The sequence below is a fragment of the Muntiacus reevesi genome, chromosome 1 (genome assembly GCF_963930625.1).
Source record: "Muntiacus reevesi chromosome 1, mMunRee1.1, whole genome shotgun sequence".
In the NCBI taxonomy this organism is placed as follows: Eukaryota; Metazoa; Chordata; class Mammalia; order Artiodactyla; family Cervidae; genus Muntiacus; species Muntiacus reevesi.
Genome location: NC_089249.1, coordinates 188474145 through 188500412, shown reverse-complemented (window position 1 = coordinate 188500412; position 26268 = coordinate 188474145). Strand labels below are relative to the sequence as shown.

The window sequence follows — 26268 nt, the reverse complement described above, 5'->3', positions numbered from 1 at the left end:
TGCATTCTGAGTCTTTATTTTTTCCAATGTCTTCTTAATGACCTCACTGAAAAGTGTATCTTATTTTACTTTCACACTCTAGGTTAATACTATAAAAAAAAATTCTCAAAACTTATTACCTTTTTTACACTTTCTATAAATATTTAATATCTTATGCCTTTTCTCCAGCTAATACATTAATGTTTCCATGACTTTTAATTAAGGCTTTATAGGTTAAAGATACTAATTTTTATTAGTCAAATACATTATATTTCTGCATGGCACATTTTTCATTAATAATTTTTCAATTTATAGTCCAATTATTAATCTTTTCTCCCCTTACTTCTATCAAAGACTTTTATTCAGCAAGAACATCTGCTTTTAAAAATTACATATATTCATATATAAATTATATTATCTATGTATTATATTTATTTTCTTCTGGTAGTCTATATGGTCCCTTGCTCCACACTTAACATTTGAAATTCATTAGGAAATATGGAGATAAGATTTAACATTATTTGCTCTAAATTGTTAATCAATTGTGAAATACTTCTTCACATCACTAAAAGGTCCTCTAACAATAGTAAGAATTCCAGCTCTTAACATAAATTTGAACAGTGTTGTGGAGTTTCATAGCAATGCAACTAGACCTAAAGACAAACAGACATTGTAAAATAATACAATTTGGAGAAAATAGATAAATATTAAAAAAAATCTTGAAATTAATAAGGAAATCTAGAAAATGCCCATAGCAGCTTATAAATACAAAAAATAAAATCTAATGCTTTCCTAACATAAAGGCAATGTCATAGATATAATGGGAAGGACTAAACGTCATTATCAACGACATTAAACCTAAACCACATTAAAATACTATGTAGAAATCCTGCTGCTCACAACACTTTGGATGAATCTGGAGGACATTATAACAAATGAAATAAGTCATACAGAAAAGGACAAATACTGTATGATGTATGATTCCACTCACATGAGGCATCCAGAATCATCAAACTCATAGAAGCAGGGAATAGGATGTTGACTGTCAGTGGCTAGAAGGCAAGGGAAATAGTGAACTCTTGCTCAGTGTATAAAGTGTTTGTTATGCAAAATGAATAAACTCTAGAGATCTGGCATATAACATGGCGGTAGTGATGGTTTAGTGGCTAAGTCGTGTCCAACTCTTGGAACCCCATGGACTATAGCCTGCCAGGTTCCTCTGCCCATGGAATTTCCCAGGCAGGAATACTGTAGTGGATCCCCATTTCCTTCTCCAGGGATATAATATAGTTAATAAAGTTGATAATATGGTATTGTATTCTTTAAAATATTTTAGAAGGAGAGATTGTAAGTATTCATACGATACAAAAAAATACAAGGCCAGTTTTGGAGGTGGTAGGTTGTTTTTATGGGCTTCCCAGGTGGCTCAGGGATAATCAACCTGCCAATGCAGGAGACACAAAATGAAGCTTGGATCTCTGGGTCTGGAAGATCGCCTGGAGAAGGAAATGGCAACCCATTCCAGTATTCCTGCCTGGAGAATCCCATGGAGAGAGGAGCCTGGCAGGCTACGGTCCACAGGGTCCCAAAGAGTCAGACACGACTGTGCACACATTCACCCAAAACGCAAAACAAAAGATGATTTATGTGAAGACAAACTCCATATTTAGAAACTCTAGGAGAGTCTATATTTAGAAGTTCAATTGTGATTGAATTTATATAGGGTTATTGACAATATAAATAACATGTAAATGAGGATTAATGATAATATTGGGCTTTTTTTCCCCCTTTTTTTTAACAAAAGGAGCACCCATGTTCCATAGGATATGATATAGAAATTACAGAAATACAGTACAATGAAAGAAACACTCAACGATGAAAAAAACTGCCTAGAGTCAGAGAATTCCCCATTTCTATAAGCACTGTTAAACCCTCGTGAGCAGTCATAGTAGATGCCAGGGAAGGGACGATTGTTTGGGGATGCAGGCGAGCACTAGAGCAATGCATCTCAAACATGTGTGTCAGAATTTCCAAGAGGGCTTGTTAAAATACCAAGTGCGGACTTCACACCCAGCGTATGTGCTTCAGTAGGTCAGAGGTGACTCTGGTAAAGGATCCACCTGCCAATGTAGGAGGCACAGGAGATGCTGGCTCCAACCCCTGGGTCGGGAAGATCTCCTGGAGAAGGAAGTGGCAATCGATTTCAGTCCACATGCCTAGGAAATCTCATGAACAGAGGAGATGGTGGGCTACAGCCCATGGGGTCGCAGAGTCAAACACATGATTGAGCACACACGCAGGTCAGATGGGCCTAAAAATGTGAATTTCTAATATTTCTAGGGGGTGGTCATGTTGCTGGTCAGAGACAATCACAATTTGAGGATTGCTGAACTCAAAGACAATTGTTCTAGATGTCAACAGTAACCACAATTTGTCATCAAATAAAGTCAATCCTTAGCCAATATGAATGACTTCATGATCTCCCTGGGTTTGGATTAAGGATATTTCTGTCTCTCTGGGGAATATTTATTTGGGGTAGATTTTGTATTCCTTTTTTCCTCCTTGTTGGCTAGCCCAGCAGACTCATGGAAAGAGGAAACCAAACAGGAATCAGAAACTTTCTCCTCCTGGGATTCACAGAGGACCCAGACCTACAGCCTCTCCTCTTCGGACTGTTTCTGTCCATGTACCTGGTCACATTCACTGGGAACCTGGTCATCATCCTAGCCATCATCTCAGACTCCCACCTCCACACCCCCATGTACTTCTTCCTCTCCAACCTGTCCTTTGCTGACATCTGCTTCACCTCCACCACCGTCCCAAAGATGCTGTGGAACATCCAGAAACAGCGTCAAGTTATCACCTATGCAGGCTGCCTCAGCCAGGTATTCTTTTTCATTTTGTTTGCATGCCTGGACAATTTACTCTTGACTGTGATGGCCTATGACCGCTTTGTGGCCATCTGTCACCCCCTGCACTACATGGTCATCATGAGCCCCCGGGTCTGTGGGCTGCTGGCTCTGGGGTCCTGGTGCCTCAGTGTCACAGCCTCCCTGCCTGAGACCTTGACTATCTTGAGGCTATCTTTCTGCAGAAGCATGAAGATCCCACAATCATTTTGTGATCTTCCTGAAATCCTGAAGCTTGCCTGTTCTGACACCCTCATCAATCACACAGTGGTCTATTTTGTGACTATTATCCTAGCTGTCTTTCCTCTCTCTGGGATCCTCTTTTCTTACTATCAGATTTCCTCCTCCATCCTGAGAATGTCCTCAGTCAGGAGCAAATACAAAGCTTTTTCCACCTGTGGGTCTCACTTCTTAGTGGTCTCCTTGTTCTATGGCACAGGCTTAGGGGTCTACCTCAGTTCTGCAGTCACTTCATCCTCTAGAACAAGTCTGGTGGCCTCTGTGATGTACACCACGGTCACCCCCATGCTGAACCCCTTCATCTACAGTCTGAGGAGCAGGGACATGAAGGGGGCCCTTGTGCAGCTCATTAGCAGGGCACCGTCTCTCATTCACAGGGCCTTCAGAAGGCTCTCATAAGTAACTGGGCACATAACATTGGGGACCAGAAATCCTGGCTTCCTTCACTTAATGTTTTTATCTTTCCTAATACTCATGTTTTAAAGAAAAACGTTCCTTGGGTCTTCACAGCCCTCTCTATTTTCCTTCATTCTTTATCTTTGGTTCCCTTTTTCAGTTTGTAACCATATGAATTTTAACTTCATATGAATTGAACCTGACATTTTCTGTTACATTTAGTGATGACTTAAATTTCTTAAAAAAATAAACTGATCTCATGTTTTTAATATATATTGTCAAAGTGATGTATAACTATTATGGAAATGTTGCATGCCAAACTCATTTACAGAGATGTTTTCTGAGGTTGTGTGAATTACATGAACTGAAAGAAGTGCCTTTTCTCTGAATAACTTTCAGTCACATCAAACTTAATATATTTTATTTCATTCCTGATATGTGAATTCTGGAGCTGAACAGCTCAAAGCTAGCCATCAAGTACTGAGGATCCTTTAGCTTTTTTGCTCTATCTCTTGCTTGACTGTGGGGCTTCTACCCTCAAGGTCACAAAATGACTTCTGCCCTTCCAGCAATTGCAGCTGCATTCCAGGAAGGTGGAATGGAAAAGTATAATATAGAAGATATCCCTTCATCATTGACCACTTTAGTGTATTCTGTCTAGCTTCAAACTTTCACATCTGTATCCATTACCTAAGAAATTTCTGTAGTCTGCTCTGCCCATGTTTAGAGAATTAATGTCCCAGGAATCACTTCTTAACCAAAAAGACCAACAGGAATTGGTGTATGAAATACTTGCCCATTGAGTGAAATAAGTCTGAAGCATACATATTTTACTGGCTCCTGTCTTTCCCCAGCAGAAGTCTTAGCAGATCATGGTGGTAATTGGCTTGATAAACACACCTTTGATGGTTGTCTTCTCTTGCCTGACTCATGGTTATATTTCCTAGGACCACTAAAATCTTTGTCTCCACTAGACTGAGCTACATTTCCTGAACCACATAGTAACTTGATTGGCAACACCACAAAATATATGCCTACTTGGAACTCGTGAATGTGAACTTTTTGGAAAAAGCAACTTTGCCAATTTAGTTAAGGGTCCTCAAATGAGATAATTATGGATTGCTTGGGTATGCCCTAAATTCAATGACAGTTGTCCTTAGAAGATACAGGAGAGGGACTTCCCTGCTAGTCTAGGGATTAAGAATCCACCTTGCAATGCAGGGGACTTGGGTTTGATCCCTGGCTGGAAAACTAAGATCCCACAAGCCTTGGAGCAATGAAGGCATGAGCCACAACCTCTGAGCCTGTGTGCCACAGCGAGAGAGACGCTGAGCCACATGAATGATCCTACAAGCCACAACTAAGACCTGACACAGCTAAGTAAATAAAAATAAATTTTAAAAATGTTTTACCCCCCAAAAAATATACAGGAGAGGATATGACAGAAACAAGTCCTGTGACATAAAGGCAGGAATTGGAGTGACGTGGCCAAAAGGCAAGGGACTCTTGGAGCCACCAGAAGCTGCTAGAGGCAAGAATGGATTCTCTCATAAAGGAGGGATCTGCAAGCCACAGACCATGGATTAGTACCAGCCCATGGCTGCCAGGGTCCAGCCTCTCAGGATGAACAGCGTCTGCGAGAGAGAGATGTGAGACCAGCCTTCATAGAGCCAAGTCTGCGAGGGGGAGAGAGAGAGAGAGAGAGAGACAGAGACAGACAGACCAGCCTGGGGGGGGGGGGGGGGGGTGGTGCAGCAGGATCTGGCAGAGTCTGGCAATGCTTTATTTTTTACCGTGGCTTTTATACCCTAAGTTAGTATATTTCTAAGGGGAAGATAGTTTAACATTACATCAGGTGGTTCTTCACGAAACCAGGGTGTTTTCTGCATGCTTCTTTGTTTATGAGGGTCGTGTACATTATCTTCTGGCCTTGGGGCCTATTGACATTTTATGACATAGGTGAATGCAAAGTTGTTTTTCGGAATCTATTCTTTAATGAACACAAAGATTAATCCCTTTGCAGAAGTTATCAGTTAAATTTATCTAAAAGGTTTACCACACAAAGACTCTGCAGCTCCAGTGAGGCAGCACCTGTTTAGCATTCCTGGTTAAAATTAACAATTCTAAACTCTTATTTTTCTAAATCTTTAACTATAACCGCTTTTAGAATAATATTTTTATGTTCTCTAACAGGGCTTCCTCACCCCCGAAGGGCTCTGTGCCTATTAGGGCCTTTTGTGTGATCAGGTTCTTTATGCTGTTTATGATTAAGGTGTTGTGAGCAGTCGTGTGCATTAGTACGCATTTGCCAAGCAGGCTAGAATGCCAGCAAAGGGGTCTAAATTGATACACTCCTTTCATCCTGGATAATCTTATAGGATACCACCGTCCGGCGGACACATTAATTAAAGTTCTAAGTTGATTCTGTTTGGAAAGAGATCGGAGAAGGCCTTCTACCTGTGTCACAGAAATTAGGGAGTAGTCTAATATAGCAAACATCAGAAAGGCAGAGATCATCTTTAAGGTGAGCGCCGGGGCAGCTTTTCGAAATCCCTGAAGTCCTGATCTGCCTTGCTTGTCAGGTCTCCTCCTCACGACATTATCATGGATGGGATCTCGTGTGCTGGCTCCCAGCACATGGCCTGTTAGGAACTGAGCCACCCAGCAGGAGGTGAACAGCAGGCCAGCAAGTGAAGCTTCATCTATATTTACAGCTGCTCCCCACTGCTTGCATTGCTGCCTGAGTTCTGCCTCCTGCTCAACAAACTCAATAAAAATAATGTGCTTGAAACATGCTGAAATCCCAGGTCTAGGAAAATTGTCTTTCACTAAACCAGTCCCTTGTGCCAAAGAGGTTGGGGTGCATGCATGCTAAGTTGATTCAGTCATGTCCAACCCTCTTTGCAACCCTAAGGACCATAGCCCGCCAGGCTCCTCTGTCCATGGAATTCTCCAGGCAAGAACACCGGAGTGGGTGGCCATGCCCTCCTTCAGGGAATCTTCCTGACCCAGGGATCACATCCACATCTCTTACGTTTCCTGCATGGGCAGGTGTGCTCTTTACCACTAGCACCACCTGAGAAGTCCAAAAGGTTGAGGATCGCTGCCCTAAAGCCTTCATGGGGAGTACAGCGCTACTGATGTCTTGATTTTGGGTTTCTGGTCTCCAGAACTGTAAGAAAACAATTCTGTTCCTGTAAGGCACCTGGGTGGATATGTTCAGTTGCTTCAGGCATGTCCGATTCTTGGCAACCCCAAGGACTGTAGCTCACCAGGCTCCTCTGCCAAAGAAATTCTCCAAGCAAGAATACTGGAGCGGGTTGCCATGCCCTCCTCTGGGGCATCTTCCCACCCAAGAATTGAACCAGAGTCTCCTGCATGGCAGGCAGATTGTTCACTGCTGAGCCACAGGGGAAGCCCTATAAGCCACCCACATTGTGGTAATGTGTAACAACAGCCATAGGCAACTAACACAGATTATAAGGAAGATTTTTAGTGTATTTGGAGGGTTAGAAGAATCAGCTGCCATTTGTGTATACACACACACACACACACACACACACACACACACACACACACACACTGCTGAAGGCCTGCTGATTTGCTCACTAGCATGAAGCTGCAGGGGCTTCCCAGGGGGTGCTAGTGGTAAAGAACCTGCTTGCCAATGCACAAAACAGAAGAGATATAGGTTTGATCCCTGGGTCAGGAAGATTCCCCCAAAGGAAGGGACAGCAAGCCACTTCAGTGTTCTTACCTAGGAAACCCCATGGACTGAGGAGCCTGGCAGCCCACAGTCCATGGGGTCACAAAGAATCAGACATGACTGAAGCGACTTAGCACATGTGCACATGAAGCTGCAGGTGGACCTACAACTGTTCTACATTCCCTCAGAACCTCTTTGAGTCTCTCTGCTTCTTGGGCCAAGTGTGTATATTTATCTCCATGACAAAGGTCTTTGGGTTCTGCAGGATCCCTCATCACTGAGGTCAGAAGCAACACAGGTGAACATAGGCTTTTTTCCATCCCTGTGAGTTTCCATCTCTTGCTTGTAGCTTCCAGCCTGCCTTTGATGAACCCCCAGTCCATCTTCTCATCTCAGAATAAACCCAGAAAGCAGGTCACATATTTTACAACAGATAACTTCACGGGTCAGAGATAAACTTGTCTCATTCTGGTTGGCATGAAGGATTGAAAGAATGAAAAGATTATCTAATCCAATCCACAATCCCCCCCACACACACAAAAAAAAAAAAAGATTTATATTTCCAATGTGTGGGAAGGGTAGGGAGTTTGGCATGTACATATATACACTGCTATATTTAAAATGGATAACCAACAAAGACCTACTGGATCAGGAAGATGCCCTGGAGAAGGGAATGGCAACCTACTGTAGTATTCTTGCCTGGAGAATTCCATGGACAGAGGTGCCTGGTGGACTGCACACCATGGGGTCACAAAGAGTCAGACAGGACTGAGCGCCTAGCATTATATATGAATATATATATGTGTGTGTGTGTGTGTGCACGTTTAATCAGTCAGACATATATGAATTCAAATACTTGTATCTGAATTTAACACAAATTCAAGTTCCAGTACCTGAATTAAACACAGAACCAGTGTTTTGTTACTGAAAGTGTGACCCTCATACTCAGACCTGCATCAACATGGAGCCCAGTAGCTTGTTAGAAGTGCAGGGTCCCAGGGCCCACTGAGGACCTGTTCAATCAGAATTTTCACTTGAATTAGAATCCTGCTGACCTGTAGTCACAAGGAAGAAAGAGAAGTGCCCCTGTAAAGGATTTATCTCTGGTTCTATGGCAACTCACTCCAGTATTCTTGCCTGGAGAATCCCATGGACAGAGGAGCCTGGTGGGTTACAGTCCATGGAGTCACAAAGAGTTGGAAATGATTGAGTGACTGAACACACACGAGGCATAAAGTGCTTCCAGTAAAAGTAGAATGTAGGTCCATGTATCTTATTAATAGTTTGAGTAGACAATTAGTGTATTAGTGATGTAGGAATATAAAATATAGTTAGGGCGTTTCTTTCAAAATTTTTGGTGAAACTATTTGACAATATTTCATATTGATTAAAAACATACATATGGGGCTTCCCTGGGAGCTCAGTGGTAAAGAATCTGCCTTCCAGTGCAGGAGACACAGGCTCGATCCCTGGTCGGGAAGATCCCACTTGCCTCAGAGCAGCTAAGCCTGTGCACCATAACTACTGAGTCTGTGCTCTAAAGCCAAGGAACCACAGCTACGGAGGTCCTCACCCCAGAGAGTTTGTGCTCTGCAGTAAGAGAGGCCCCCGCAAAGAGAAGCCCATGCGCCACAAACAAGAGTAAACCCTCCCCACCGAAACTAGAGAAAATCCCACTGAACAACAACAACGTAGCACCTCCAAAAAAATAAATACATGTGCACACCAAGGAACGCTTTTAAATGCATCGTTGCTGCAGTATTTGTCAGAGACATACACTTAACAGTATCTCCTGTGAAAAACAATCAAATGTAAAGAGGGGCGTCCTATGAGCTTGCTGTTTGGTAGTTGCTCGGTTGTGTCCAGCTCTTTGTGACTGTAGCCCGCCAGGCTCCTCTGTCCATGGCATTTCCCAGGTAAGAATACTAGAGTGGGTCCCGTTTTCTCCTCCAGGGGATCTGACAGACACAGGGCTTGAACCAGTGTCTCCTGCATTGCCAGGCAGCTTCTGTACCACTGAGCTGCCAGGGAAGTGCTAATGAACTTACCTTGCAATTGCTTCATTATCTCTGAGGCTGAATGTGTGTGTGGATTCGTTAGCCATTTGTTTTCTCTATCTTAAATTATGTGTGTGAGTCCTTTGCTTTTCTATATAGGATCAGAATAAGATTCCTATCTTTGAGTGCAATCTTTCAAACAAAGAACTGGAGATGCGTTTTAGTTGTTAAGATGTTATTTTGTTGTTTAATCATGCCCATCTCTTGGCAACCCCCTGGACTGTAGCACACCAGGCTGTTCTGTCCATGGGATTTCCCAAGCAAGAATACTTGAGTGAGTTGCCATTTCCTCCTCCAGGGGATCTTCCTGGACCAGGGATTGGACCCATGTTTCCTATATTGACAGGTGGATTCTTTACGACTGCACCAGCAGTGAAGTCTTTGTTCCTACCTTTTGTCCCATTTTCCCTTTTTTCCCCATTTTCCTTCTTACTCAATAATTTCTCACAGACCTGCCTCAAATCACAAGTATAATGATGAATTCATTATTTTTATGGCTGTACAACAGGTCATGGTGTGCCTATAATTCTAACACTTTCATGGTCTTTTGTATCCTTTATCATTAGGTTGCTATTATACCAAAGCTACACAATACATTGAGATAGTGAAGTTCATACTCTGATTCTAACCATGGATGGTTTCATCCCCCCAGGAATTTTTGTCTGTCACACATAGAAAGCTCTGTAGAGTCAGGGATGCTCTAAATATCCTTCAATGCGCAGGACAGATGCCACCACAAACAGTGATCTGATTCATAATGTCAATGGTGCTAACACTGGAGAACCCTGAGTTAAAGTATATCTGTATTTTCAAGGGTTATAGCTGTCTTCAGACTTTTTCATAAAATATTGTAACAGTTCACATTTCTGCCAGAAAAATCAGAGTCCCCTTTGCTACTAGTCCAGAAGTTCTCAGCCCACATTTGACCAGTCTTCAAGATATTTCCCAGGACCAAGGTAGGAAAGAGATTTTTTTGTTGCATTCTTTATATACTGAACTAGAGCAACGATTTATATATTTCTTCACCTTTTTTATTTGCCTATTATTATTATGTATGGACTTCCATGGTGGCTCAGTGGCAAATTTGAATTTGCCTGCCAGTGCAGGGGACATGGGTTCCGTCCCTGGGTCGGGAAGATAGATTCCCTGAAGAAGGAAATGGCAACTCACTCCAGTATTCTTGCCTGAAAAATCTCATGGGCAGTGGAACTTGGCGGGCTACAGTCCATGGGGTCATAAAGGGGTCAGACACGACTTAGCAGCTAAACAGCAAAAACAATAATTATTATTAAGTACAGTATTAATAACTAAACAACAAGAATACATGTTATATGCCCATTTTTCTGCAAATATAAGCCTTTCGAATGACTCTTTAAAATGATTGTTTTTCAGTTGATTTGTGAGGCATATCTTTGGCCTTAAACTTCTTTTTAAATTTTTTATTTAGTTATATATAACTATTGTCTTGTTTCTGAGTATCTTGCATTATTTAAGGTGATTTTGACCCTCCCCCATGTTGATACTATATTGGCTTCCCAGGTGGTTCAGTTGGTAAAGAATCCACCTGCAATGTGGGAGACCTGGGTTCTATCCATGGGTTGGGAAGATTCCCTGGAGAAGGGAAAGGCTACCTGTTCCAGTATGCCGACCTGGAGAATTTCAGGAAGTGTATAATCCATGGGGTCCAAAAGAGTCGGATACTACTGAGTGATGTTCAGTAGTTGATATTATATATTTACATGTCAATGTGTTCATCTAAAATGTGTCAGTTATTCTTACACTGAGGACATAATCTCACTAATATTTTCAAGATGTTTGAAGTAGGTGAGAGGCCATTTTTTGAAAGATAGGTATTTATTCCACTTTAGGAACAATTCAATCTTCCCAAATAAATTGAAATACAACATTGACATATATTCAGTTCAGTTCAGTTGAGTTGCTCAGTCGTGTCCGACTCTTTGCGACCCCATGAGCTGCAGCACACCAGGCCTCCCTGTCCATTACCAACTCCTGGAGTCCACCCAAACCCATGTTCATTGAGTTGGTGATGCCATCCAACCATTTCATCCTCTATTTCCCCTTCTCTTCCTGTCCTCAATTGTTCCCAACATCAGGGTCTTTTCAAATGAGTCAGCTCTTTGCATCACGTGGCCAAAGATTTGGAGTTTCAGCTTCAGCAACTGTCCTTCCAATGAACACCCAGAACTGATCTCCTTTAGGATGGGCTAGTTGGATCTCCTTGTAGGCCAAGGGACTCTCAAGAATCTTCTCCAACACCACAGTTCAAAAGCATCAATTTTTCAGCACGCAGCTTTCTTTATAGTCCAACTCTCATATCATGTATTAAATGTCCGTATATTAGTGAGTTTTGAGATGGATCTATGTGTTTGGTGTGACTTTGGGCTGCCTGTATGTTGACGCTCAGGGCTAGGTTCCTGCGTTGCTGTAGAATTTGCATGGTATGTCTTGCTCTGGAACTTACTGGCTCTTGGGTGGTGGCTGGTTTCAGTGTAGGTATGGAGGTTTTTGGATGATCTCTTATTAATTAATGTTCCCTGTAGTCAGGAGTCCTCTGGTGTTCTCAGGTTTTGGGCTTAAGTTTCCTGCCTCTGGCTTTCTGTCTTATTCTTCCAGTAGCCTAAAGGCTTCTCCAACTATACAGCACTGATGATAAAAATTCTAAGTTAATGGTGAAAAGATTCTCCACAGTGAGGGACACCCAGAGAGTTACATGAAGAAGAGGAGAGGGAGGAAGGAGATAGAGATGAGCAGGAGGAGAAAAAGGGGGACTCAAGAGGAGAGAGACAGATCTAGGCAGTACTCTGTTCCCTAAGTGTTCTCCATAGCCCAGAACACCCAGAGAGATTCACAGAATTGGATTGGGAAGAGAAGGGGAAGGGAGGAAATAGAGGTGATCTGGGGGAGAAAAAGACCAGTCTAAAGGGGGAAACAGAAATCATCACACGCCTGAGTAAAAATGGGTACTGAATATTGGATTCTTAAAGTCCAAAATTGATATCAAATACTGAAAAACAAAGATTAAAAATCTAGAGTAGAGGTTAGACTCTTAAAAATACAATATTAAAATAAAAAACAACAACAAGAAACAACACACACACACACACACACACACACACACACACACAAATTGCAGAAGAAGGTAAACTTCCAAACTCATTCTATGAGGCCACCATCACCCTAATTCCAAAATCAGACAAAGATCCCACAAAAAAAGAAAACTACTGGCCAATATCATTCATGAACACAGATGAAAAAATCCTTAACGAAATTCTAGCGAACAGAATCCAACAACATATTTAAAAGATCATACATCATGACTGAGTGGGCTTTATCCCAGGGATGCACGGATTCTTTAATATCCACAAATCAATCAATGTAATACACCACATTAGCAAATTGAAAGATAAAAACCATGTGATTATCTCAATAGATGCAGAAAAGGCCTTTGACAAAATTAAAAATCCATTTACAATAAAAAATCTCCAGAAAGCAGGAATAGAAGGAACATCCCTCAACATAATAAAAGCTATATATGACAAACCCACAGCAAACATTATCTTCAATGGTGGAAAATTGAAAGAATTTCCCATAAAATCAGGAACAAGACAAGGGTGCCCACTCTCACCACTACTATTCAACATAGTTTTGGAAATTTTGGCCACAACAATCAGAGCAGAAAAAGAAATAAGAAGAATCCAGATAGGAAAAGAAGAAGTGAAACTCTCGCTGTTTGCAGATGACCTGATCCTCTACATAGAAAACCCTAAAGACTCTACCAGAAAATTACTAGAGCTAATCAATGAATATAGTAAAGCTGCAGGATATAAAATTAACACACAGAAATCCCTTGCATTCCTATACACTAACAATGAGAAAACAGAAAGAGAAATTAAGGAAACAATACCATTCACCACTGCAACAAAAAGAATAAAATGCTTAGGAGTATATCTACCTAAAGAAACAAAAGACCTATACATAGAAAACTATAAAACACTGATGAAAGAAATCAAAGAGGACACAAATTGATGGAGAAACATACATGTTCATGGATTGGAAGAATCAATACTGTGAAAATGAGTATACTACCCAAAGCAATCTATAGATTCAATGCAATCCCTATCAAGCTACCAATGGTATTCTTCACAGAACCAGAAGAAATAATGTCACAATTTGTATGGAAATACAAAAAAACCTCGAATAGACAAAGCAATCTTGAGAAAGAAGAATGGAACTGGAGGAATCGACCTGCCTGACTTCAGGCTCTACTACAAAGCCACAATCGTCAAGACAGTATGGTCCTGGCACAAAGACAGAAATATAGATCATTGGAACAGAATAGAAAGCCCAGAGATAAATCCACGTACCTACTGACACATTGTCTTCGACAAAGGAGGCAAGAATATACAATAGAAAAAAGACAACCTCTTTAGCAAGTGGTGCGGGGAAAACTGGTCAACCACTTGTAAAAGAATGAAACTAGAACACTTTCTAACACCATACACAAAAATAAACTCAAAACGGATTAAAGATCTACATGTAAGACCAGAAACTATAAAACTCCTAAAGGAGAACATAGGTAAAACACTCTCTGACATAAGTCACAGCAAGATCCTCTATGACCCACCTCCCAGAATATTGGATATAAAAGCAAAAATAAACAAATGGGACCTAATGAAACTTAAAAGCTTTTGCACAACAAAGGAAACTATAAGCAAGGTGAAAAGACCTACCTGCAGAATGGGAGAAAATAATAGCAAATGAAGAAACACACAAAGGATTAATCTCAAAAATATACAAGCAACTCCTGAAGCTCAATTCCAGAAAAATAAATGACCCAATCAAAAAATGGGCCAAAGATCTAAACAGACATTTCTCCAAAGAAGACATACAGATGGCTAACAAACACATGAAAAGATGCTCAACATCACTCATTATTAGAGAAATGCACATCAAAACCTCAATGAGGTACCATTACATGCCAGTCAGAATGGCTGTTATCCAAAATCTACAAACAAAAAATGCTGGAGAGGGTGTGAAGAAAAGGGAACCCTCTAACCTAGATGCCCATCAGCAGACGAATGGATAAGGAAGCTGTGGTACATATACACTATGGAATACTACTCAGCCATTAAAAAGAATTCATTTGAATCAGTTCTAATGAGATGGATGAAACTGGAGCCCATGATACAGAGTGAAGTAAGCCAGAAAGAGAAAGACCATTACAGTATACTAATGCATATATATGGAATTTAAAAAGGTGGTAGCGATAACCCTACATGCAAAACAGAAAAAGAGACACAGATGTACAGAACAGACTTTGGGAGTCTGTGGGAAAAGGCGAGTGTGGGATGTTCTGAGAGAACAGCATTGAAACAAGTATACTATGAAGGGTGAAACAAATCACCAGCCCAGGTTGGATGCATTAGACAAGTGCTCAGGGCTGGTGCACTGGGAAGACCCAGAGGGATGGGATTGGGAGGGAGGCGGGAGGGGGGGATTGGGATTGGGAACACATGTAAATCCACGGCTGACTCATGTCAATGTATGGCAAATACCACTACAATATTGTAAAGTAATTAGCCTCCAACTAATCAAAATAACTGGAAAAAAAAAAAAAAAAAGAAAAAAATGTCCATATATAAGGAGACCTAAGTCCTGATTAATTCAACAATTTCCTCAGATGACTAATATGAAGCAAGTTAGTGAGAAGGTTGAAATGGTCAGTGTATCCTGGTTTTATGTGTGTGGACTTTTGATCTTTTGAGCAAAGATCTGAACTAGGGCTAGAGTATGCCCTTAGGACTCATCAGAAAAAGATGAAAATCCAAGAATAACTGGAAAAAGAAAAAAAAGATGTCACATCTGAAAAGAGAGAAAGAGGCTTGCTCCACTGCTTTCATATAAAAACATTTAGTCAAATGAAATTGAAATAAGCACAGGAAAAACAAGTTTTGCTGCCTGATATTAAAAATGGCCAATGTTCAGTTCCTATCCATTGTACTTTATAAGCATCCTTTTGTGAAGAGCTATTTTGTTCCCTTTGCTCATTTTTCTCTTGGGTCTTACAACCCATAAGTATTTAGACCATAAGTACTTAGTCTAAAACCCGTAAGTATTTAGTGGTAACTTTGATACTTTGGATAGATTTATTTTTTCTGTTTAATTATTTCTGCTGGGCATCAGGGGAATATAATAGCACATGAAATGTCATAAAAGCAAAGAAATGTTCTTACTGCCTTCTCTCAGGGACTGTTTGAGTTCTTAGCTCTGTATTCTCTTTCACTTCTTCTTTATTTCTCTCTCTCTCTCATACATAGAGACATGTATTGTTGGTGCTGTTCAGTCTCTAAGTCATGTCTGATGCCTTGAGAAGCAGACGTTTCAGAACCACCTTGTTCCTCAGCATCCTCTGACACCTTCTCTCCTCACTTTCCCTCCTAACTTCCCTCACCACACTGGCTTCCTTTTTTTCATCTTAACATCTTAATCATCGTAACATCTAAAACATCTTAAACAAGCACCTTCCCCAGCGCCTTTGCACTGGCCGCTCTCCCTGCCAGGCACACACTTCTGATAAGTTCATGACTCCTGCTCTCTCTTCCATGAGGTCTCTGTTCAAATGTCACCTCATTTGCTGTCTTACCTGAAGACCCATAGAAATAGCATCCCTTCTCTACTCTTTCCTTTATACTTGCTTTCATTTTATTCATAGTAAGTGTCACCATATGACATGCTATATATATTTTTATTTGCTATATTAGTTCTCCATGACTAGATTTTAGGAGATTTTGAATACCAAAACACTGTACTCATTGTATGAACAAAACATTGACATCAATTTCCTATTTGCAAAGTATGTAAGATAGTATTTCAACAATGTGAGTAATGCCCACTTGCATGAAAATTAGTCACATTTTTCCCCTTTACTTGTAGTCACTTCCACCACGTGGCACCAACGAACATCACAGGAGTTTCAGAATTTCTTATTCTGGGATTCTCAGAGGAACCAGAACTGCAGTCCTTCATATCTGGGCATTTCCTCTGCATGTACCTGATCAAGGTGTTTGCAAACCTTCTATCAAACTGGCTGTCAGTTCAGACTAGCACCTCCACACTCCCATGTACTTCTTCCTCTTCAACCTGTCCTTTGTAGACATCTGCTTCACATCCATTACCCCGAAAGATGCTGTGGAACATCCAGACACAGAGTAAAGTTATCACCTATGAAGGCTGCATCACCCAGATGTATTTTTTATACTCTTTGCAGGGTTGGATGACTTTCTCATGACTGTGATGGCCTATGACCGCTTTGTGGTCCTCTGCCACCCCTGCACTACATGGTCATCATGAACCCCCAAATCTGTGGAATTCTGGTTCTGGTTAGCTGGACCATCACTGTCTTTCATTCCTTGTTACAGACCTTAATGGAGTTGAGACTATTCTTCTGTAGAACTGGAAATCCCTCACTATTTCTGTGAACTTAACCAGATGGTTCAACTTGCCTGTTCTGACAACCTTCTTCATGACATGGTGATTTCACAGCTGGGATGCTGGCTGGCGGTCCCCTGCCTGGGATATTTAATTCTTACTCTAAGATAGTTTCCCCCATATGTGGAATCTCATCAGCTCAGGGGAAGCTTAAACCCTCTTCCACCTGTGTCTCACCCCTCTGTGGTCTCCTTATTTTATTGTACTTGCTTAGGGGGGCACTTTAGCTCTGTTACTACCCACAATTCACACTCAATTGCAACAGCCTCAGTCATATACATTGTGGTCACACAAATGCTTATCCCTTTCATCTACAGTCTGAGGAACAAGGACATAAAATTGGCTCTGAAAGCATTCTTTAGGATGACAACTATTAAAATACCAATTGATCCAAGCTGAAGAAGGGAGCATGAATGAAATGTTTAAAACCACACAGGGAAAAACTACAATTTTTGGTCAGATTCTGGAAGTAGAAGTTGCTCCTTCCATTTATTTCATGGGGTTTCCATTTCTTTGACTTCACCTGCTCCATAAATTGATGTCATTCACTTGATTAAGTTTAGTGATGTCCCTCTTTCCAAGAGCTGTTCATGTTGTGCTTTCCCTCTCTCTCAAATTTGTTTTGAACTTTGGACCTGAACAACATGGAAATTACTATTTATCATGCAAATTGGTAGAATTCTGAAGAACAGAGTATTCTCAAATAATATTTAAAGTATTAAATGCTCTTCTTTCATTTTAATAAAGAATAGTCAGGAGCTGTACTACTCCTACAGTGGGGGCGGGTGGGGGGCAGCAAGGGGGAACTACTCAAGGCATTCATGGCTATTTACATGTTTAAAACAAGGAGAATATCAGACCATTGATTTCATGTTTGCATACATCACTCCTTTATCTATCACCACCTGAGCTGCTCTTCCTGATATTCTGGACTAGAACATACATTATGTCTTGTTAGTTGTCACTCTGTTTGCCTCTTTAGGATTCTATTCCCTCATTCAGCTTTGTTTCCACAACACCTATCTTGTTTGTTTCTGCTTACACACTCAGTCCTGCCTCTTTGCAACCCTTTGGACTGTAGCCTGCCAGGCCCTCCTGTCCATGGGATTCTCCAGGCAAGAATGCAGGAGCGGGTTGCCATTTCCTCATCCAGGGGATCTTCCTGACCCAGGGATCAGGCTCCATCTAAGTCTCCTGCGTTGGCAGGTGGGTTCTTTACCACTAGCGCCACTTGGGAAGTCCTTGAGCCATCACAGTCACTGGCAAAAATAGATTATCATACACATGTCTTCAGGTAGAGTTCCCAACAGAACACAAGCTTCAGTGAACCATTTGATATAATAAACGTGTGTAATATGATGAAGAAAAATGTTAAGATGCACTTTGTGTTATTTTGCAAAAGATTTCATTTTTCATACTATGCATCTATTTCTTTAATTATGGATGATCAGTATTCAAGTAAAGCTGGAGTTACTTTGGAAGTAAGAAGCTGAAGGCTTGTTTTGCTCTTTTTAATTGGATGCTCTTCTTATTTCTGCTTGAAAATCTACAGTTCTGCCTGCATATGAACCTTTTCATTTTTCTAAGTGAAATACTTCCCACTTTTATAAATAGATATAGTAATTTAAGGAATGATGAATGTACATTATAAATATCATCCAATACACGTCCCTTTATGATCAGATACATCTACAGTCAGATAAAGAAGAATTTTCCTTTATGAGGAAACGGCAACCACTCCAGTGTTCTTGACTGGGAAATCCCATGGACAGAGGAGCCTGGCAGGCTGTAGTACATGGACTCACAAGAGTCAGACATGACTTAGTGACTAAACAACAAGGGCATCTCTACAATCATTATGATCATAGTGTAACTAAAATGAGAATTTAGATACCTTCTCGGTCCTGTGAACCAGAGTCACAATTTTCTCTCCATAAACATTCATTTCTTTTCATGCTCCCCTGATCACCTGGAAGGCAATCTCCATGTAGTCATATTTTGATACAGTTTTCTGAAAAAAAAAAAAAGTCTTGAATAATAGAAAGATCATCAATGGGTCTATACTGAAACAAATGGCAAAATCAAGAATCAGCAAATTTTTATAATTGCCTTCACTGCTGTGTATTTTTCTTTTTGTATCATTAATCTGTTACTATATAACAAATCATCCTGAAAGAAAGTGATTTAACATTCAGTTCAGTTCAGTCACTCAGTCCTGTTGGACTCTTTGGGACCCCATGCACTACAGCACGCCAGGCTTCCCTATCCATCACCAACTCCCGGAGCTTGCTCACCTTATGTCCATTGAGTTGGTGATGCCATCCAACCATCTCATCCTCTGTTGTCCCTTTCTCCTCCTGCCTTCAATCTTTGCCAGCATCAGGGTCTTTTCTAATAAGTCAGCCCTTTACATCAGGTGCCCAAAGTATTGGAGATTCAACTCCTTCAGATTTAACATTATGTTTCACTAAATAACTTTACATAGTAATGAATTGTGCACATTTCTGCTGGACTCTACCTATGTCTTTATTCACCTCTATTTCAACAGCAGAGGTTCTGTTGATCTTGGCTGAGAGTTCTAACACAGTAGGAGCTCAGCGGGCTGAGGATTCAGGAGGTTAGAAATTTTTTCTTTCTTTGCCCAGTAGGTGGCGAAAAGATAAAGCTTTTTTTCTTTTTTTTTTTTTTCTTTAATTCTACCTGAGCTGCTTCTGTTTATGAATCTGCACTTTAGACCCTCTATGACCTGTCAGAGGAGTTACCCTGTGCCCTAGCCATTGCTTTTGTGCCTCAGTGATTTTGGTACCTTGCTGCTGTCAGTGTTCCTCACGTGCTGCTAGGAGTGCTGGGTGGGTAGTTCCCTGATGCATTGTAGGTGGCTGGTGGGGGAACACAGGGTCATGGACACCTAGGTGGCTGGTGGGAACACAGGGTCATGGACACCTAGGTAGCTGGTGGGGGACACAGGGTCATGGACACCTAGGTAGCTGGGGGGATCACAGGGTCATGGACACCTAGGTAGCTGGTGAGAGGCACAGGGTCGTGGACACCTAGGTAGCTGGGGGGGGACACAGGGTCATGGACACCTAGGTAGCTGGTGGGGGGGACACAGGGTCATGGACACCTAGGTAGCTGGTGGGGGGGACACAGGGTTATGGACACCTAGGTAGCTGGTGGGGGGGACACAGGGTCATGGACACCTAGGTAGCTGGTGGGGGGTCACAGGGTCATGGACACCTAGGTAGCTGGTGGGGGGGACACAGGGTCATGGACACCTAGGTAGCTGGGGGGATCACAGGGTCATGGACACCTAGGTAGCTGGTGAGAGGCACAGGGTCGTGGACACCTAGGTAGCTGGGGGGGGACACAGGGTCATGGACACCTAGGTAGCTGGTGGGGGGGACACAGGGTCATGGACACCTAGGTAGCTGGTGGGGGGGACACAGGGTCATGGACACCTAGGTAGCTGGTGGGGGGGACACAGGGTCATGGACACCTAGGTAGCTGGTGGGGACACAGGGTCACGGACCCCTAGGTAGCTGGTGGGGGGAGGACACAGGGTCATGGACACCTAGGTAGCTGGTGGGGGGAGGACACAGGGTCATGGACACCTAGGTAGCTGGGGGGGTGGAGATGGGGGCCCCACTGCCCCTCTGCTCCTCTCTCTGCTGCAGACACTCGATGCTGGAATTCCAGACCTGGTGCCACCTGTCCTGCTGCTTCTACCTTCCTTGGGATTGAATTTATAAAACAGCAAAATGAAACACAGCCAGTAAGCTCTGGGACTGAATCCATAAGACACCTAAAGGAAGAGCAAGGTAGTAAGCGTTTTGATATTAGTTTTAGTAATATCCATTCTAGATATATATCTCCTCAGGCAAGGGAAACAAAACCAAGAATAAATAATGCTACTCTATCATATTAAAAACCTTTGCATAGAAAATAAAATCAGCAAAATGAAAAGACAAACTACCAAATGTAAGAATATATTTACAATGGGTCTATCTGATAAGCAGTTGATATTAAAATATACAAATGACTCATGTAACTCAACAATAACAAAAAAATAACTAGATTTTAAAATGAGCAGAGGACCTTAATAGATTTTTTTCAAGAATACTAGAGTGGGTAGCCTATCCCTTCTCCATGGGATCTTCCTGACCCAGGGATCAATCCTGGGTCTCCTGCATTGAAGGAGGATTCTTCACCAGCTGAGCTACCAGTGTGCCCTCAGAAAGACATACAGATGGCCAACTGACCCAGGAAGAAATGTTTAACGTCACTCTGTCAATTCCCCCACTTGTGAACGACTTCTGTTCTGAGAGTGTGTTCCAAGTTCCATTTGTTTGTAAATCCAACAAAGTTAGCCTAGGTACCTAACTTTTACAGATAATGCCAGACACGAACTAACTTACATGACTGGATATGTGAACACATGTTTGCATTTTAAAAGTTGGCAACTTGAAGGTTCATATGTAGGGCACTTACTGTAATTACTAAGGAAATACAAATGAAAACCACAATGAGATATTACCTCATAGAGATATTACGCCTCTTACAATGGCATTATCAAAAAGGCAATAAATGAGTGTCAGTGATCATATGGAGAAAAGGGAAACCTTTTTATTGTAGAGAGTATCTTTTTTCCATCATATGTTGTTTGCTTATTATAAGCTAATTGTCCCATATGTGTGCCTCGTTGGTGTGAATTTAAGTTGGTACAGCTACAATGGAAAACAAAATAGAGATTCCCCAAATAATTAGGAACTATCATATGATTCAGCTATTCCACTCCTGAATATTTATTCTCAAACATGAAAGCACGAATTTTTAAAGATGCATGCACCCTTAGTTCATCACAATGGTATTTAAAATAGCCAAGATATACGGGGAAATATGTGTAAATATGTGTATGTGCATACATACACAATGAAATACTACTCAGAATGAAAAAAATGAAACTTTTCATTTGCAACAACACGGATAAAATTTGAGGGTGTTTTGCTAATTAAAATAAAACAGATAGAGGAAGACAAATACCCTTTGATTTCACTCATATATGGAACAGAATGAACAAACAGTAAATGAGCACTCCAAAGGGAACAAGATCGAACATGTAGGGTGAGTGGCTTAAAGGGGATCGACTTCATCATGATGAATGGAAGCTAAAGTTTTGCTTGTGAGTGCTCTGTCTCATATACAGAAGTAAAAAAAAAAAAAATTGTTTGTACACATGAAGCTTATATGATATTATCTCAACAAATTATATATCAATTAAAAATGAAAAAAAAGACATATATACTGGTGTTTTCTAAGATCATTCATCCATTGAAAATAGAAGAAAAATAAAACATTACTGAACTGAAATTACACCTGTATTGGACAGGTTTGTTGAGATGGCCCTCAGTGAAGCTTTCTCTGTATCCATACCTTTTGAAACGTGACACTGAAGCACCTTGAATTAGGAGGAGGTATCCCTGTCTCCACCTTTGTATCTGGGCTAGACTTAGGATTTTTATTTGCTTGAGTCCATAGAATTTGGTGAAAATAACGGTGTGCCTTGAGAGGACTGAGTGCATTCTGCTGAATTCTCACATAATTCTGCCTCAGAAACATGAATAAATCCAGTTGGGCTGCCCCAAGTTTAAGAGGACCTACAGAACAGAGCTTCACGGTCCCAGTCAAGAACATGATAAATCAGCCTATAGCTAGCTGGGGGCTTCCCTCATAGCTCAGTCGATAAAGAATCTTCCTGCAGTGCAGGAGCCCTGGGTAGGGAAGGTCCTCTTGAAAAGGTAATGGGAACCCACTCCAGTGTTCTCATCTGAAGAATCCCAAGGTCAGAGGATCCTGGCAGGATACAGTGCATGGGATCACAAGAATTGGACATGACTTAGGGACTAAGCCACCACTAGTTGATTTCCCAGTGTATTAGAATGCTCAACCAAGATCAACAGAGCCTCCTCGGCTGACTTTCCTGTAAATAAATACACAGGAGGAACTGAGCAGAGATCAGCACAATTCCAAACCATCCATTTTAATAAAACAGTGTCACATCACTTGCTGTTAAGACAGATTGTTATGTAGCAATGGCAAACTGACACAACAATCAAAAGAAACAGAAATGAAGGCAATTATAATAATTTCCCAGAGCTTCCCAGGTGGTTCAGTGGTAAAGAATCTGCCTGCAAATGCTGGAGGCACAGGAGACGCAGGTACAATCCCTAGGTCAAGAAGATCCCCTGGAGAAGGAAATGGCAATCCACTCCATTATTCTTTCCCGGAGAGTCCCATGGACAGCGGAGCATGGCGGATTATAGTCCAAAGGGTCACAAGGAGTTGGACATAACTTAGCGACTGAGCTTCTTGCCATTTCTTAAATTTGAGAGAGTAGAAAATCATAAAAGTGAAAAACTGATGGATGTGATAGAAATCACTAAGGCTAATCATGTGAGTTACATAAAGTGCAATGAAAGAGGCAAAGTCAAAATATGAAAATTTCAAGAAATAGAGGAGCAAATTCTCTTTTCACAATCTGATCAAAAATTCTGATCAGAGATTTATAATTTCAGACTCTGAGGCTTTGAAACTTTAAATTATGTCCCCTTGTTTATCCCACAAACATGGGCCTAATTAGAGCTGCCTCTCTGAAGAATGCTCGCAGAGCCCTCTTTATGTCTTTGTTCCTCAGACTGTAGATGAAGGGGTTCAGCATGGGTGTGACCACAGTGTACATCACGGAGGTGATTATACTTGAATGTGCACTGTGAGTAGCAGCAGAGCTAAGGTACACTCCCAGGCATGTGCCATAAAATAAGGAGACAGCTGAGAGGTGAGACACGCAGGTGGAAAATGCTTTATATTTACCCTGAGCTGATGCAATTCCACATATGGAGGAAGCAATCCTACAGTAAGAGTAAAATATGCCTGCAAAGGGACCAGCACCCAGCAACCCTGCTGCAAAATACATGACCATTTCATTAAGGAGGTGGTCAGAACTGGCAAGTTGGACCAGCTGTTTGAGTTCACAGAAATAGTGAGGGATAAACACATCTCTCCAAAAGGACAGCTTTGATACCATGAAGGTCTGTATCATGGAATCCAGGACACTGACGGCCCAGCTAACTAGAACCAGAATTACACAGAGCTGGGGGTTCATGATGACTGTGTAGTGAAGGGGGTGGCAGATGGCCACAAAGCGGTCATAGGCCATCACAGTCAGGAGGAAGTCATCCAACCCTGCAAACAGTATGAAAAAATGCATCTGGGTGATGCATCCTTCATAGGTGATGGCTTTGCTCTGTTTCCATATGTTTTGCAGCATCTTAGGGATGGTGGTGGAGGTGAAACAGATGTCTATGAAGGACAGGTTGGAGAGGAAGAAGTACATGGGAGTGTGGAGGTGGGAGTCTGAGCTGATGAGCAGGATGATGAGCAGGTTTCCAAATGCAGTGACCAGGTACATGGAGAGGAAAAGACCAAATATGAGGGGCTGCAGTGCTGGTTCCTCTGAAAATCCCAGAAGAAAAAATTCTGAAACCTTTGTGAGGTTGCTTGGTGTCATTTGTTGATGTTGACTGTAAAGAAACACGACAATATGATTCATTTTCACAAAAAGGGCCATTATAGAGTTGAAAAAATACACTCTGTATTTTGCTTAATTATATTTAATTACATTTCTTAATTAATTTCAATATTTGCAAGAACTTGATCCTCTTTAAGAAATTCCCTCTGTCATTTCTAACTTGCAAATGTGTTCCAGTTTTAGCATTTTCCCCAAGATGTCATGTAATCCACATATTTAATGAGAAATTTTTTCATTCCTTTAGGCACTATATTTTGGGTGAAACAATATCTCAGGTACTGTCTAGGAAATGTGCATACGGTGCCGAAATATGAAAACTTAAAAAATCTGTCCAAGGAGAAAAAATATTATGTGCGTGTGAGTGTGTGTGTATGTGTGGGCTCGGTCATGTCTGACTCTTTGTAACCTCATGTACTGTAGCCTGCGAGGCTCTTCTATCCATCTATCCATGGGATTTCTCAGGCCAGAATACTGGAGTGGGTTGCCATTTCTTCCTCTAGGATATATATGCCTGGGAGATGGTGAAATGTTCTACGTAGAAATTTGAAAGCACGTATAAGGGAAATTCTTATGAAGGGCTCCTATTATTTAAAGCAAGACATGCAAAAAATAGTTATCATTTGAACAGAGACCTCAAGGAAGAGAGAGCAGGAGCCATGAATGTGCCAGGCACAAGGAGAACTTTGTGCCAGGCAGAGAGAATAGCCTGTGCAAAGGCCCTGGGGAAGGCACCTGTCTAAGCTGTCCTAGTTTTTAAAAAAGACACTAATGTGGGAGGGGTTAATGAGGGGAGTGGGTAAGAGCAAGAGGGAGAGTGAGGAGAGATGGAGCCAGAGGAGGCTGAGCAATAAGTTGGGCTCCCCACTGCTGTTGAAGCTTCAAACCCCCACTATGTTCTCCTAGTACTTTATGAAATTGCTGCGCAGATGTCCTGTATGTTTAAATGGATCCCTTCTGTTGATTGAGTTCTGGCCTCTGTGTATGAGAGTCACCTTGGAATATGTGAACTCGGTACCACTGCCCTGAAGACCTCTCCCACTCCACGGGGCAAGAAAACAATGACTCTGGTTTCCTAGGCTGTGTTACTTCCACCTTGTTTTCACCCTTTAACTACCCTGATGAAGTTAAGGTTAATGTTGGTCAAGGTGATTAGATCAGATTATGTACAAAGGGCATCCAGAAATGCCCTTTTGTACATTTCCCAGGTGGCTTCCCAGGTAGCACAGTGATAAAGAATCTGTCTGCCAATGAAGAAGATGCACTAGACAGGGACTCAATACCTGGGTTGGGAAGATCCCCTGAAGCAGGAAATGGCAACCCACTTCAGTTTTCTTGCCTGGGAAAGCCCATGAATCAGACAAGACTGAGCATAGCAACAGATTTCCCCAGTACCAGTGAAGGTGGTGCTCAGTTTTGGTCGTCATTTTATTCTTGTCGTAAAGGCACATCAAGATACGTTCAGGGAACATATGTGTCTCTACATTGTTTACCTAGATGTCTGTATCTTTCCTCAAAATTTCAAAACCTGGATTTTACATATATACACACACACACACATACATATAATTCATACATATATATGTATAATCCACATATATATGTATATATATAATCCATATATATATGGATTCTCAGATAGCTCAGTGGTAAAGAATCTACCTACCAATGGACGAGGAGTCACTGGAGACATAATTTCAATCCCTGAGTCAGGAAGATCCCCTGGAGGAGGGCATGGCCACCCACTTTAGTATTCTTGCCCGAAAAATCCCACGGACAGAGGAGCCTGGTGGGTTGCAGTCCATGCGGTTGCAAGGAATTGGATACGACTCAGCACAAGCAAGCAGAAATATATATGAGAGAGAAAGAGAAAGGGAGAAAGAGAGAGAT

At 41.5% G+C, this 26268-nt stretch overlaps 2 protein-coding genes across 2 annotated transcripts in view; one reads left to right on the top strand and one right to left on the bottom strand.

The window, feature by feature from the left end:
• The window catches only part of LOC136155953 (olfactory receptor 7A17-like), a 61139-nt gene extending 36779 nt beyond the window's left edge, over positions 1-24360 (bottom strand). The window contains exon 1 of the mRNA XM_065918214.1: positions 23864-24360. Coding sequence (XP_065774286.1) covers positions 23864-24360 — 497 coding nt within the window. The remainder of the gene's footprint in view (positions 1-23863) is intronic.
• Positions 2565-3527, top strand: LOC136155760 (olfactory receptor 7C2-like). The gene has a single exon (XM_065917836.1). The coding sequence runs from the start codon at positions 2565-2567 to the stop codon at positions 3525-3527; it is 963 nt and encodes a 320-aa protein (XP_065773908.1).
• Positions 24361-26268: the final 1908 nt, after the last annotated feature.

What these genes read in the sequence shown, in the direction of transcription:
- LOC136155760 (XM_065917836.1), top strand. Translation starts at nt 2,565, where the DNA reads ATGGAAAGAGGAAACCAAACAGGAATCAGAAACTTTCTCCTCCTGGGA.